The following is a 16,134-nucleotide window of genomic DNA, read 5'->3' as shown; positions in this document are numbered from 1 at the left end:
TCTCCTTCCTCAGCCTGTCGAGTTTCCTTCCCAGTTGTACGTCTGACATCCTCGAGCTCCTCGCCTCCCTGCACAACCCCAGATCCAGGAGAAACTCCCAAGGGTGCCCCACGCTCTGCCTGAGAGCCGTGGGCTGCGCCCTCTGCTTGGTTCAGGGGCTCCTTCCTCACTCCCAGTCTCCACTCTGAACTTTCCATGGAGGTCAGAGAAGCCAGTGCGGAAATAAACTGCGAATGTGCCCTTCTGCACCCCAACGTGAGGTAGCGTTTAACTAGAGCTCTCCCGGGAACAAAGGCAAGATATGAGGCAAGAAGGGGGGATCACGCCTTGTTACCCCTTTCTGTGAACCTCAACCAGCCTGCTCTTTTTTACTTCTTTAAGAAGCCTTCTGAAACTGCACCTTTATGCAAATCCGCGACTCAAGTAGAAGGCTTCGGGGAGAGTTATTTATATCGCACAGGCATCACGCACGCCAAAGGTGAGGCTGTGAAGATCAGCTCCAGGCGGGCGCGCTCAGAGATCCTTCCCAAGCGGGCGGGCGACTGCATAACCATCCCAGAAGTTCAGAGTGACCCTGGCTATTTCTCTCCAGCGGGATTTCCTGACCGGAGCTTTTCCTAGGCAACAGATTTACTGCCGCCTTGGACTCCAGTAATAGGTGCCTTCATTGCTTTCGCTCCTAACCTGGTACAGCGCGTGGTCATTAAAAGGTAACAGTGTGGTACATTTATTGCCCTTTCGCTTCCCTATTGACTCCTGGAATTTGCAAAGAAAATGGATATTTCTCCAGGAATTATTGCCCTGTTCTGCGGCTGGCTCCCCTCCCCAACAATACAGACCATTCTCCAAATTGAAATACACGTTAATCACTTCAGGAAATTGCTTCCCCGATGGAAACTGAGAGCTCACGCCGGAATGTTTCCACCGCACAGCTGATGACAATTAAGACTCGGTGAAATCTCAGTTTTCTTTGATTGTGGCATAAAAACTAGGACATAAATTAAAACCCAATTATCCTTTAAGGGTAATTGGTGTTATAAAAGAGAGTCATGTCGATACTGCGGGAGGGCAGTGTCTGAGGGAACGGCGTGCATTCTGTCCCAGAGTGGCCCTTCGGATGGAAAGGCTGAGAGTCAGGGACGTTGCCATCAGCAACAGGGAGACACACCTGGAGAAGAGCAGTGAGCCCTGCAACATCTTGGGACGGTCGTGCCTCCTAAAACTACACTGGGCAGGAGGGGCGAGGTGCCAGCGGGTCTGTGAAGGTGCTTGGCGACTTGGGGACGCAGAGGGGGACCCAGCCCCAGGCTCAGCCATGCCTGACCCCCTGGAGGGAAGCCCTGCCCCTCCTCCCCAGAGCGAGGCCTGGGCAGACCAGCTCTAGGGTCCCCTACACCCCACCGCCAGCGTCTGTCCAGGAAGGCCGGACTTCGCTTTCTTACAAAAGGCCCTAGCCCTGAAGACGCTGTGGGAGATGAACCCTCGGTACATGAAGCCATAAATCAAGCACAGGAGAGCTTGCTTGAGGATGCCTTGATTACTTTTAAGTACAGGGATCACCGCACATCTGCAGACGGCCACTGGGCCGCCTCTTCGTGATGTAGTTTTGTGTCTTTGGGTCAAATCCCAGCCTTGCACCTCAAGGCCTCTCATAACACAGTCCTTCCTCCCCTGACCCTGGGTTTTCAAAAAGGCCTCCTCTCCCCGCCTCATCTGCCAAGCTGCGGCTCCTTCCAGAGGTGCCCCGAATGTATTTTTTAAAGAGCGAGGCCCTCCTGTGCGACAGCAACGTCGCCCTGGCCGTCTCTCTTCCGCTTTACTCCTCTGCGTTTTTCTAGCGCTGAGTGCCCACAGCACCCAGTAGGAGCCTGTAAACATGATGCTGAATGTCTTGCACAGCGCGATTTCAGGTTTCTACTTTTCATTTCGGAAAGATCAGGGTTGCTGAGGATCCATTAACTGCACAGGCGATTTGCCCCAAACCAACCCCGCGCAAAGCCAAGCATCTCTTCCTTTGGGGGAACCCACCCTTACAAACACATTTCTGGCTTCAAGACAACAGCCTGACCAGGGTTTCCTGCAGACTCGGTTTTCGATGGACGCCTCAGTGTCACTGAGTCCCAGGGGAATCCTGAGTGCGATACCAGGCCAGGTCCCTGGAAGCCACAGCCGGGGAGATGCCCCAGTAAGCCCTAGGTCTGACCTGGGCTTTTGCAACCTTGTTTCATAATCCACTTTCTTATCTACCACCTCCCCAAACCACAGAGAGGCAGGTACGCCCAGTATCGACAGAGGGTCAGGACCCGATTCTCCATGGCAAAGGCAAATATATATTATAAATAGCAGAACAGCTGGCTTGGACCTCGCTGCCGGCCACTCACCCAGTTCGGGGATTTGAATGACATCATAGCCCTGTAGAGGGTATTGCTAGCCAGCTGGTGTTATTTAAAATACAAAAATAATTTTTTTGAAGAAAGAAAACATCACACACACACACACACACACACACACACACACACACACAGGTTCGAGCTATGTAGGAAAATCTGGGCAGTGAGAGAAGAGTCCGGCCCCTCAGGGACTCTCTCCTGGGGGACAGGGGGGACTCGTGAAGACAACTGCGTTTTCCAGTTTGTTTTACAGCTCAGCATATCCTTTGCCTCATTGCTGGCAAAAAGCTTGAGACAGTGTCCTAAAGCGAGCCAATCCAGCACCACCCGCCTCTCCTGTAGGTTTGAGGAAATGAGATCACTCCCCTCGCTTGACAATTAGGACAAGGGGTCACCCACGTGCTGCCTGCCAGCCTAATACACCCCGGTCATGCTGGGGTTAAAATTGTAGATTACCGGGGATGCTCTTGGCAACCTTTCTGCTGCTTTTTTTAAAAATTACATTGGTTCTAACATATAAAGTTGCTCCCCTACCCCCGTTCCTATTCCTTTAATTCTGCTAAGGTAGATGAACAGACGCGTGTCTTCATGGCTGCTGGAAAGTTAATCAATAAACACCCCTATTTTCTACGGCAGCAGAAGTATTTTAATGTCTGCTAACCCTGTCACTAACATGCATTCTTTTAAGGGGGAAAAAAAAATGCTTCTGTGCTCTAGTTTTAAAATGCAAAGGTATGATGTTATTTGTCACCATGCCCAAAAAAGTCCTTACTCGATAACTTTGCCAGAAGAGGGAGAGAGAGGGAAAGCAAATCTCCCCCCAGCTGTTTCCTGTCTACAGTGTCTGTGTTTTATAGATAAATGTGAGGATTTTCTCTAAATCCCTCTTCTGTTTGCTAAATCTCACTGTCACTGCTAAATTCAGAGCAGATAGAGCCTGCGCAATGGCATAAAGTCCTCAAAATTGAAATGTGACATTGCTCTCAACATCTCTCATCTCTCTGGATTTCTTTTTGCCTCATTATTGCTGCTAACCAATTCATTTTCAGACTTTTTACTTCAGAAGCAATGGGGAAAATCAGCAGTCTTCCAACTCAATTATTTAAGTGCTGCTTTTGTGATTTCTTGAAGGTAAATATTTCTTACTCTTTGAAGTCATGGGGGAATTTTATGTGCCTTGGATACTGTGTGCCTCTGCCTTAGGACTGTTATTCACTTGAGAATTTGCATTATTTCGGAACTAGGAGTTTAGGTCTAAATTGCTGAACGTGCAATTCCGTGGGATCTAACAAAATTGCTCCAGGAAATGGATGGATGTGCAGAAATATCTGTAGGAGTAGAAACTATTGTAAGGTACTTCTGCTAAATCCTCCCCACTTCTGCAGGGTTCCGGTGGTGTCACTGTGGAAGACTCCTTTAAATCCTGCCTGTGGAGAAGGGTTATCATGCATGCCTATGAACTTTGAGATTTTTTTTCCTCTTTTGCAGGTGCAGATTTTTTTTTATTTGTAAGACCTTGCTCTTGTGTGTGTGTGTGTGTGTGTGTGTGTGTGTGTGTGTGTGAATGTGCATATGATTTGCCAGGATTTTATTTACAAGGCATGCCACAAACAGCTGCATTTTAAATGATATTAAAGCTTTTAAATGTGATCTCTGGAGCTAAGAACCCGGAACTCTCTGCACTTCTGTCCAGAAAGTTAGAGTGAAGTTTGATTTGCTCTTCCAAACAGCAAAATAGCTCCTTGACGATTCTTGCTGACAGTGCGGATGTGTGTAATTTAAACAAATGCACACTGTATACGGGAAGCAGAGAAGCTAGCAGCTGCCTGTCCAACTTTTTTCTTTTGAAGAAGACTTTGCTGGGCAAAGTCTGGGCTTGGGATTTCACGTCGTACGTAGAGCTCTGATTTTATACTCGGTGTTGTCAAATCTGTAGGTAAACTTGGCTGCCGCGTTCAGCGCACTGACTTCTCGTTTCTGATCCCTGGCCCTCGTTCAAGTTTCCGTTCTCAGCAAAATTATATCCTTCAAGGCTTTTTTCTTCTTCTTTTTCTTTTCTTTTCTTTTTTTTCTTTTTTTTTTTTTTTTCAATTTGCAAGCACTTTTAAGCCGCTGTCCCGGCTCTAGAGGCAATTGCAGGAGGGCTTAGTTCAGCAGAGGTCCCCGGAGGCACTCGGTACCGCCTTCATTTGCTGCTGTCAATACTTCGCCACTAGGACTTGTCTCGGTCAACTTAAGTGGTTTGGGAGTTCAGGACAGACCTGTGTCGGGCACCTGATCGGCCATCCTTCAGACGCCGGCTCACACAAGCCACCTTGCTCTGGCGGCAGCAAAGCCAGCACACAGATACTGTGTGGTCCCGCAGCTGGGCTTGTTTGTTTCCCTGCTCATATTATCACCAGAGAGGCTGTGGAATGTTATCTCCGCGTTGCTTGGGAGTTTGGAAAATTGTCTCCAAATGCACTTTTCCTGCCCCGTGTGCCCAGCCAGCCACGCGCAGTTAACTTCTCCCCGCACCAGCAGTAGGAAGCGGTCGCAGGCAGCAGCGTGGACTTCCGAATGTAACCCGGTGCGGGAAGGTGTCCTGATCAGAGTCACAGCCCGCAGCCTGGCTGCAGAAGTCCGGGCCCCCAGGGACTTGTCAGGGTGGGAGCCAGGGAAGGGGACCCTGGCGTGCGCTGGCCACAGGCACAGTAGGCTCATGGGGGGAGCTGGGCAGCCTGCTGGGGAACGAGTGGATTCTGATCCCAGCTGTGCAATCTGTTCATTGTTCGAATGGACAAAAGGCCGTTCACTCAGGCTCCGGCATACCTGCCTGGGTGTCCAAATGTAACTAGATGCTTTCCCAAACCCCACCCACCACGCAGCACATGTTTTTAAGTCTTCAGTTTTCTATTCACATCAGCCTCATAACACCCACCCTGACCTGCTGTAAAAGACCTGGAACAAACAAAAATGAGTGCACCCACAGTGAGTATTTTCCTCTGACTCCTGCCCTCGCGTTTCACTGGGTTATGTTCATCACAGCCCAGACATCTGGGATCAATTGATATTCCATTTATTTCAGATAGAAAGAGAAGTCTTTGGAAAATATGCATTTGTGAATGATTTTTGAGGAAGGGTGTTCTCTCTCTCTCTCTCTCTCTCTCCTTTCTTTTTCTCTTTTCTTCCTGGTTCTTCCTCCCTTCCTTTCCAACATTACCTTCTCCTCTATTCATTTCTTGTGTGGTTGGCAAAATAAAAGGCCAAGGAAATCATGAACATATGGGGCCACTTGTTTCAAACTTTTAACTCCTAAGCAAGTTCGTTGTTGTGTTTTCTGTTGGGGGACATAATGTGATCGACTCTCTCAGGCTCTGTGGGTGTGCTGGAAAACGCACGAGAGGCTCTAACTTGTCCTAGAACTATAAGTACTGACATTTATCTGACAACATTACTCGGCAGAAAAAAAGAAAGAATAAGGGAAATCCATTTAAATACCTTAAGTTTTTTAAATGGTAGAAGAGATTTCTATATATTGTTGGCCTTAAACGTGTTATTCCAAAGGTAACTGTTAAAAACACAGTGCTGGATTCCGCTAAAGTTCTAAACCCGCTAAACTTATAAGTTTGAGTAGTTGTTCCCTTGGATTTCATAAAACCTGAAGAAATGAAGGCATGTACAGAGCAGGTGCATGGCCTTCAGCATTATCAGAAACTCCACAAAAAAGGAAACAATGGAGAAATGAGTTTAGCGGAGTCAAATACATTCTAGAACTGGCCCGATGCCAAAGTGTGAGATTTTGTTCTGCAAGTCAGTCATTGGTTTGCGCTTCTGTGCAGGGCCATGAAAACCAATTGGGTTCCATTTGTTGAGGCTTCCATTGGAAATGTTGAAGGCAAAACCCTTACTACCTTCTTCCTGTCTAACAGAAATGAAGACTGGGTGACACGTTGCTATCCTTTGGCTTCGTGGGAGTAGAGGGTTTGCACGTGAAGACCCTAACAGGAAATGGAGTGGATGCCCACTTGGGCTTTTGCTTCTCCCTCTGTTTTATGCTCCTTGTTTATGATGATGTGCAAAGAGAGGGTGCTTTTTATCTTCAGCTGTTTTACGAGCACTCACTAAATATTTACCGTGTGTTAACAAGAGGTGGGGGGACTAGGGGTTCCCCCTCAATTGCTGGGCTGAAGTTCTGGCCCCCCAAATGGAAATTTTAATTAAAATGATGGTGCAGACTTTGCCACCGATGGCCAAGCCATTTAGCAGGGAATGCATTGCGGACGAAGAGGGTGGTCAGACAATAAAGGCCTGCGTCTGTTTTGCTGCCAGTGATGGGGTTGAAGGGAACTGCCCCTACTGCGAGGCTCAAAAGCAGCCTCTTTGTAAAATTACAGCTCCCAGAGTCACCCCATGACCTTGTAACAGGGCCCCGCACCTCACATCCTGTGGGCGGCCCTTTCCTGCTCTGAGTGTGGATGCATCTGAGAGAGGGGAAAGCCACTCACCACCGTGGGAGCCCCATCCCGGTGCCACAAGTAGCAATATGGAAAAACTTACTGTAATGGTCACCTTAGCGCTTTCCTACTTCTTGGGGGAAGGCAGAGATTGGAGCCGCAGGAATCCTGCTTTTGGCAGGGCTGCCGCTTGGCCGGGGATCCCAGACTCAGTCCTGCCAACCAGGAGTCCCTGGGTAGCTTTTGCTATAAAATGGATACAGTGACACATAAACCCCTCTGACAGATGAAGTCAGAGTTCCTCCCTCCCTCCCTCCCTCCCTCCCTCTCTCTCTCTCTCTCTCTCTCTCTCTCTCTGTCAACACACACACACACACACACGCACACACACACGTGGGCAAAGACTTTGCAGATTTCAAGCCCAGTGTACTTTATGTGGAAGGGGCTCACTGCACATGTTGATTTGCTCTTGGACTTGAAGAAAGGGGCTTTGGGAGGCTGATGGAGGAGTATTTACTTAATGTTGGGGCTGGGAACACGATACCCTCCAACATGGCTCTGTGGCCTGCCGAGCACTGTGAGCAGAGGGAAAGGGAAGGGCTCAAGCTAAGGCTCTCAAGCCCAGTGTACTTTATGTGGAAGGGGCTCACTGCACATGTTGATTTGCTCTTGGACTTGAAGAAAGGGGCTTTGGGAGGCTGATGGAGGAGTATTTACTTAATGTTGGGGCTGGGAACACGATACCCTCCAACATGGCTCTGTGGCCTGCCGAGCACTGTGAGCAGAGGGAAAGGGAAGGGCTCAAGCTAAGGCTCTCTCTGACCACCTCCTGCCCTCCTCTCTCCTCTCCCCGACCCCGCCCCAAGGCAGGTCGCAGAAACTAGAGCTGCTCCATGCCAAAGTCAGCCATAAAAACCTAGAAATATGGCCCTGACCGCCCCCGCCTTTCTTTGGAAGAGCTGCCCTTCAAGAAACACTATGACCCACTGGGCCTTGCGCCACAGGTCCTAGGACCCTTGTTCCAGAGGGCCCAGTCCTGTACCCAGGACGCAAGATGATGCTACACAGAGCTCCCAAGGGAAACGGGAATAGCCAAGCCCACCGGCCCTTGCCTCAGCCTCCCAGGACCAGTGTACATCTCTCCTGGCCCATCACGTTCCTACCTGGCTGCCCGTGTCTAACTGGAGCAGAGCATAAGAGGCAGGGAGTGGTGCCTCTCTGAAGGCTCTCCTGTCCCACAAAACTGTGAGGAGATGAAATCACTGTGCCTTTCTCCTGCTACCCTGTGCTGTGGCTTAGTGTCTTGGTTGTTGCCTTAAGAAAAGTGAGGGGTGGGGTCACACCTTCCTGCCCCCCTTCCACTGCGTGAGCCAGCTTGCTCTCAAATCCTCATCTTTTTTTTCCTGTTTGTTTCTCTTCTGGAGGTTGTGTTAAATGCAATTAACCAGGTAGGGGATCTCCCTTGCCCTCTCTCTCTCTCTCTCTCTCTCTCTCTCCAAGAACCCCTATAATGATATGCAGCATTTTTACAAATCCTTTTCTGAACACGATACATTCTTCTTAACCAGTGGCCAGGGAATGCTGTTCTGCTTAATTTCAAACCGTGGCCAATAATTGACACATACACTACCTGCGGATGGCCAGCTTTCAGAGCACTTAGATTGACAAAACACATTTTCCACGACTCTGTACTGGGCATCATTTAAATTCTGATCATTTCAAAGTTTTACCAGGATCTCGGAGTGGTGTGAAATCCACCCTGATGCCAGCATCTCTCATTCACACAGCGCTTGTCTGGGTTGGGGTGGGGGAGGACGTGGTCCTGGAGCTAGCAGCAAGGTGGGTGAGCACAGCTGTCTGTGGTCAGGCCCCGCCGCGGTCCCTCGTGCACTTGGCTGCCCCTTCAAGCCAGGTCCCTCCGAGGAAACCCAGCCACCAGGGGAGGAGGGTGTCACCCTCACGCACTGGGCACGCAAGGCCCTGGGCAGCCCGCTGACCCTCGCTCCTCTGCTCCTTCCTCAGGTCAAGATGCACGTGGTGTCCTCCTTACACCTCTTCTACCTGGCCCTCTGCTTGCTCGCCTTCACCAGCTCGGCCACTGCGGGACCCGAGACGCTCTGCGGGGCAGAGCTGGTCGACGCGCTTCAGTTCGTGTGCGGAGACAGGGGCTTTTATTTCAGTAAGTAGCCACCGGCCAGGAGTGCGAGGGTCTGCGGATTAACCGTCGCAGGGCGCGTGAGGAGGCCACCTCGGCCAGCCTCTCAGACCCCGCGGGCTCCGGCAGGTTGTACAGATTTCGGTTGGAATTGTCTTCTTTCAAATTTGCCTTTACTCCCGGTGCAGCCCTCCTTCTGGTATTAGGGAAGCCTCTCAGTCGCTCTTGTGCTCCTGTCGATGAAAGGAGAGGACAGATGACCTGGGACACAGAGGACTTGGTTTTCCAGGCCTGGAAGTGTGCACAGGGACCTGTGAAGCCCACGGGTCTGTTCTGAGGGCTCCATAGCACAGAGTGGGACAGCAAGGGCTCTGCATTGGTGAGCCTTGGGCAGAGAATTAAGGGGCACATTCTAGATGCTTCCATGCTATGTGAAGTCACCAGAAACAGACAGGAGGCAGCTTCTGCTCTAAGACAGGTTTGCAAATAAACACACAGGCTTTCTGTACACCCAGACTGTGATGTCACCGCCAACATGTCCTGACCTTGGTCCTTTGTGTCCCTGCTTTGCTTTGGCAGAGCCCTTGTGCGGGACTTTCCAGGGATGTCTCCATCTGGAGAAGGGTCTTTGACAAGCACAGAGGCACCTGTCTCATAAACGGGTCCCGGCCGACAGCAGTAACAATAGACAGCTGTGTACTCCCGTGCCTGCGAACAAGTCTGTGTGCCTGAGGGAAGGGGCCGCTGTGCATTACAAGGCAGTGATGATGGGAGCCGGGTGCTCTCTCCATGTCACTGAGCCCGAGCATGAGTCATCCCTCAGGTGCACACGGCACACCTCAGTCACCGCCCAAGCTCTGACCAGCTCCTGTGGTGACTGACACTCGAAATCTCTCTCGTCTTCCTGCCAAATGTCGGCCTCTCTCTAGTCAGAGGGAGCGGGCACACGCGCACGTGTGAGTGTGCGAGTGTTAGTGTAAGAGTTGAGCGAGGGAGTGTCTGCCCGTCTGGAGATGAGTAGGAAAGATGAGGAGGAGGAAGCTTGGAAGGAGGCTGAGAATCTGAGCTTACCATGGATTTGGCAAAAAAGGACAAGAGTCCGAGAATCAGAAGTACTTCCGACTGTCTGCGTGGGCAAACTCCCACTCTACTTCTAGCCCAAGGTCTGACTGAGTGGATTCCTGCACTTGTGTGCAATACAGCAGCTCCATCCTGTTCTCTGCTGCAAGGCAGATGTGGAGTTCATGGGCTGGGGCTTTTCCAGTAGCAGATTTGGCTTCACTTTGCAACACCCTATGGAAAGCAAGCCAGGGGCAGCAACGTGACCCCAGCAATGGGCCATTGTTACTGTAGAATTTGCTGCTACCAATCCATATATCTCTAAAAATGAAAAAGTCATTCTCCCTGATTGTCTCCACAAGGGCTTTTTTTTTTTCCTTTTTTGTTCAATTTTCCTTCATCCAGTTCACTAGGTAATTGCACAGCCTGAAAGTACTCTGTTTTGTGCCAGGTTAAATTGTGATGTTCTACATGATGTGTGCTCCAGGGTTTCTACACACGGAGCGTGGAAACTGGATCCTTCTACACCTAAAGCGTTTGTACTAAATGATGAAAAATAAGAATGGAAAGAATGATTTGGTCCTAAGTGACTGTATGATACCCACTATGTTCCCACAGACCCATAATGAGCACGTCTGAGTTCTCTGGGAAACCGATCTCGAGACACTAAAAGTGGCCCTTTTTCCTGTTACTACAATGACCAAATTTTAGGAAATGTTGTAAAATGGTTTTAATAATTTAAAAGGAGAAAGCTATATATAGCAACTCTTGATGCTTCGAGTCTGACTTTGGGTAGGAAGTGGTTTTGTAAATTACAAGTGTGATTGTCGATACTGTTGCTGAGAGTTTTTGTTTCATGTATTCTGCCTTGTAGAAGCCCCAGGTTTATCTCCGTCTGACACAGCACCCAGTGCACGAAAGTATTCTTGTTAGCTTTCTGGCCAACTGGGCAATCATCTTTGCCTAAGACATGCTAGCCCTTTTAACTTGTTTTGCTTTCCTTCAAAACACCACTGGTATCTGCTGTGCGCACGCTAATCTGCTAGGCACAAATGAGATGCCTAGAAACAAGTAAGAGATTGACCCTGCCCTCAAAGGTCTCGTGTGTTTTTCAGAGGTTAAAAGTAGGGCACGGAAGTATCATCAAGTGTCATTAGAGAAAAATGACTGTGGGAGGGTAGCTTCCGTGTGTGATGCTTTTCCTGATATTTTGCCCCACTTTTGCCATCTCCTCCCCTTGGGTAACACATTTCAGAGGGCCCCTGGGTGCCCGCTGGCCTTTGACACCCCGTCTAGTTCAGTGCCCGGCTGAGATAGTAGCTGCTGCTGTTTGATTATCAAACTGACAGGATGGAGTCCAATTGCCATCTAATGGAGCACTTGTCTGAGCTCTGAGTCTTAAGAACCATCAGGGATCAGGGCCCTCAGGCAGCTTCCGTTGGTCTTCTCCCATTAGCTGACAAAACTGCTTTCCGGTGAACGTAACATGTGCATAGTAACAGTGACCTGAAGGCTGCGTGTGGGTCACCCTTGAGCTATGCGGATGGTCTGTTTTGTGTCGGAGCCAATTATTCTTATAGGCATTAACTGTTGTCAACAAATTTTATTGAGTTTCCTTTTCATCCCCTGAGATTTACTGTGTGTGGAGAAGTCAGCTCTAAGCACTTACAGTCTTTGAAATCCTTTTTGAGGGAAGCCGTCTTCCCCCTCCTGTGATCTGTCGGTTGACACTTATTATTTATTGTTCTCGCTGTTGTTTTTAACGCTTTCGTGTGACCGTGCCTTTTATTTTCAACTCAGTTGTAGAAGGATTTTTCTTCGTAGTAGACAGCAGTTTCTGATCTTAGTTTGAACCTTAAACATTTAAAAGGAAATCATCTTCATCACTTACTCTTTGTGTCAATGCAGAATATTTAACCAGGAGAGTTTTCTGAATCCTATTAGAATGGCTCTGAATTTAAATCTTTGGTAATGTTTATTCTGTATAGACTGACCCAAAGTCATGAATAAGCTCGTATTTCCCTTCAAGCCCAAGTTTCACTGGCGCATAGGAGAAGCAAAGTTCCTATCTGCTCTGGGAACATCTCCCCAGCAGACAAGGAAGAGTTCACCTATAATTAAAGTAGCTCCCCAGACAGCTTCCGAAATGGAGGATCCAATGAAGAGCTAATGACTGATTCTTCCACCTGCATCACGGCGAGAGCCTATCAGTCGTGGGAGGACAGCGTGGGTCTTCCCAGGATGGAAGACACAGCAACCAGCTGTTCCCCCACCAGCCTGGTGGGGTCCAAGTGCAGGGTGGCTCCCTGTGGTCTCATGAAACACGAAAATGGTAAAAGGAAATGGGCGAAGTCACACATGCTGTAGGCATCATTTTTGACTGCTGTGGCGATGAACCATTTTCACGTAGTGTTTAAGAGTTTGTGGAATTTTTGTCCTTGGAGATATTTTTAAAAATTGATGGACAAACAACCATCTTGGATGGTTTCAATTAAGAGCAACCCCCCAAAAGAGAGTTTCTGAGGTCCCTTTTAGTTTTAAGAGTCTATAAACAGTCCCTTAAATAAGCTGTATATGCTTTACCTCCGGCAGTCTGGGAAAAGGAGAAGTAAATCAATTAGAAAAGAAAGTTGGATACTCTTTCGGCCATTTCAGATTTATGGCTTTTATGAAACATACACCCAATGCATAGTTATTAAGAACAGGTTTGAATAAATGAATGACATTCTTCATGTGTTAAAACATACTGTTTTTAAAGAGTTTAAGTGAAACTTTGCAATTAACTTTCATTGTTATTGATTGCATAAACCTCCCTAGATTTAGGTTATTATTATTAACTCAAGCCTCTTGCTTTTGATATATAGTACTCAGAAAACTGCTCCCAGACTTGTCATTCATTAGTCGTCTGACCTTGGCAGGCATTTAAAGTTTCTGGGCTGAAATGTCCTTATATATGAAACAAGGGGATTTTGTTAAAGTAAATGACCTAACCCTAACAGACCAGTACACTGGGTTGTAATTACCAAGGCTGCAGTGCTTGGAGAATGTTGGACTTAAGTAGTGACCAAGAAATACTTAGCTACCTTTATCTCCTTTACATAGCTCCTAATGGTCTCCAAAGGTAGGCAATTCTACCCCTCGACGAAAGAGAAGCCAACTGCTTTGTTTTGTTCAAACTGGACTCCAACTCCTCCAGGATGGAACAGAAACTCAGAAGAAAACCCACCACCACGTTTCTTTGCGAGGCAGGATGACCCAGTGGTTTTCACTGATACATTTTCTCACATTCTTGGCTACGTGGACAAATGCGTAGGTTCATTTTTAAGGTGCCCTTTATTAAGTTACAGGAGACAGATAAGCATCCAGAAATGCCATCAAAAGCCTCTTCCCAGCCTGCTGCTACTGCCATTCCAATTAAAGAAGAGAGTGGGTGTAAGATTTGGAGAATCCAACGTTTCCCTCACCCACCTGTAGCATTGTTTCAGACTAAGCTGGACTTGAGCTGCACCATTTGTATTCTTTGGACTGGCATCCCTCAGGCGGATAGGCATACGTTCGAATGAGTGTGGGCCAAAGTTAGGGGTTCAATCACTAGCTGTGGAAAAGCCATTCTCTTTGAACCCAACTGGTACATGTGGCGATTGACCTTATAACCTTAGCCTCATTAGTACCACAAAGCTAACAGGCCACAGACATCAGTAAAGAAAAGCACTGGGTTTTTATATTGACCCTGAGTGCTTACTACTACTCTTTAAATATCCCCAGGATGACCAGTCTGTGTATGTCAGAAAATGAAGGTTTCTGTGGAATGCTAGAGAGTAATTCTCATTTCCATGGCATGTTAATGCTTTTTAAGGCCATCTTCTCTGACGGAAAGCTATAAACGAGAGAAGAAAGAGTCTAAGACCAAGAGCATGGACTCTACTGTCAAGTGTCCAGGGTGTGAACTCCAGCCACACAACCTACTTGGTGGGTGTCCTTGAGCAAGGTACACCTCGGTTTCCTCATCTGTAAAATGGAAGCTGCCTTTTAGCGTTGGTACCAGGATTAAATGAGTCGGTGATTTAGAAAATGTTAACTTGGGGTACTGTCTGACACATAGGGAGCATTCCACACACACGTTAGCTATCGTGCTTATCCCTGTCTTCTGGACTCAGTTACAGAATCTGTTGCAAAGGCTGCAAACAGCTGAAGAATCCAATTAACTACGCAATCATTTTGTCTCCTTCAGGGCATCTGATAAAAGCTATCACTACTGGTCACAACATGTAAGAAGTATCAGTACTAGTAACAAATAAGAACGTCTAATGTTTGTCTAGCACACCTACCCTTTCAAAGTCCAGCTGTACTGGCTCTCGGTACTCTTTACCCCAGTCTTGATGGGCAAAGATGATTTCTGCATAACGCAAATGAACATTTGAGACCCAGAAATTTTGTGATTTATTTCACTGGATTGATCCACAGCCAAAGCCAAGGTTTCTTGACTCCACGAAGTGTGGTCACCTCATCATTTGCATTGTTTAGCAGCCTAATGTCTTGTAGCAGAGGAAGGCACTTCCAAAATCCCAGTCCTCTTCTGAGGGATAAGGAACAGGATTTTAAAGTAACTCACTTGATTTTGAACATCTTCTCGAAATGAGCCATGAAGGAAATATCCATGTCCTGATCTTACATATCACCTTCTGGGAGAACTGAGGAGAATTAACAGAGTGTTTTCAGGGATTCGAGGCTGCAGCTGTGCGAGAGCCTCCCCAGGATGCTGCTCTGAGAGGACCTGGCAGCTCACCTGTGAGCTCTAGGACCTGCAGCATGCTCCGGAGAGCCTCTTCTCTGGTCCAAGTCAGCTTTTCTTCTCCCTCTGCCAGCAGACCTCCAGTGATTCATTTCTTTCTCTTGGTCTTGTTGGTTTTCCACAAAGAACTACTTTGGAAGGGCTCTTTCGTTGGACCAAACATCTCTTCTGGGCTCTGTGGAAGTGATGGGGACATGGAAGTGATTAGATGCACCATGATCCAGACGTGGCATGAGGAGACTTCTCACACCTGAACAGGAAAGGCACTGTGGGAACCGCCGGGGGCCTGGGATGCAAGATCTCCGGCCGTACAATGCCTCTCCACACATTGTGGGAGGACCACGGGTAATGGGATGCTCCGTATCTTGCGGCTGCTAAGGTAGACATTTTGGCTCCAAGGGAGAGAGTTCTGGTGTTGTGAAAAGTTAATGGGCTTCTGGATGCCTTGTCCAGAAATCGTGAGCCAGGCCAGCATACTTTAGGGCCTCCACGCGAGCTCATCTCACCCCTTCACCAGCCTTCCTTCTGATTTCACAGTGCTCACCAAAGAATCAGACTCACTGAGAACAAGCTCAAGGCCTCCCCAACAAGAGCTCTCATCACACGTGGTAACAGGCTGCACATGCTTTTCTCTTTCACGTAGCCAGATGTCTTTGTGAACCATGGTGGCAAAGAGTCATTTCTGCCCTGAGCTGCTGCCCTGGCAGAGTTCCACCCCGCACCTCTCCATGAAACATCAACAAACTCCTACATCCCAAAGAATTACCTTTGGGTGCCTGCAAAGTTCAAACCCCTTATTAGCTGTGAGACCGAGGAGATGACAACACGGCATATTGTTTGTCTTTATCTAGATGTGAGATCATGTTTAAAACATAGCAAAGAGCTGTTCGTGATGTGCAACTCAAAATGCATTGAGTTCGATGCCTAGCTAACGAATTGTTTAGTCTCACATTGGCTGGAGCCATTTAAAGAAGCAATTGGCAAGCTCTAGGTTTCCATTCTTGGCATAGCTGCCCCTCTCACTTTTTCACTGAATCTTAAATACCGAGAAAAACCCTTCAGTTCTTTACATCTGGCATACTGCTTTGTGTAGGTCAGCAGAACCTTTGCACATGGCCCTTGCATCTGTCCCGGGGTAATTAATGGCTCTGCAATATTTGATCAGCAGAAGCGTGGACACAAAGAGAAATTGTGCAACTAGCAGAGACCACACATTTTAAATTAAAACCTTTTGCTTTAAATGCTCAGGCATTCTTCAGGGACAAAGGTTTCAACTTTAAAAAAAAAAAAAAAAAAAAAGGC

The 16,134-nt window shown here is 48.0% G+C and overlaps 1 protein-coding gene across 3 annotated transcripts in view; it reads left to right on the top strand.

The window, feature by feature from the left end:
- The first annotated feature begins 3,237 nt into the window (after positions 1-3,237).
- The window catches only part of Igf1 (insulin like growth factor 1), a 67,943-nt gene continuing 55,046 nt past the window's right edge, over positions 3,238-16,134 (top strand). The window contains exons 1-2 of one of the 3 annotated variants that reach the window (XM_010631350.2): positions 3,238-3,521; positions 8,849-9,005. In XM_010631350.2, the coding sequence (XP_010629652.1) occupies positions 3,459-3,521; positions 8,849-9,005 (220 nt within the window). In that variant the 5' untranslated portion in view covers positions 3,238-3,458. Of the gene's footprint in view, positions 3,522-5,256; positions 5,361-8,848; positions 9,006-16,134 lie in introns of those variants that run through there. The other 2 variants (XM_010631349.3, XM_019208528.2) reach the window with 2 other exon arrangements.

Source organism: Fukomys damarensis, unplaced genomic scaffold, assembly GCF_012274545.1.
Source record: "Fukomys damarensis isolate Sample0158 unplaced genomic scaffold, DMR_v1.0_HiC HiC_scaffold_15, whole genome shotgun sequence".
Lineage (NCBI taxonomy): Eukaryota > Metazoa > Chordata > Mammalia > Rodentia > Bathyergidae > Fukomys > Fukomys damarensis.
The sequence above is the reverse complement of the archived record's forward strand: the minus strand, read 5'-3'. Positions and strand labels throughout refer to the sequence as shown.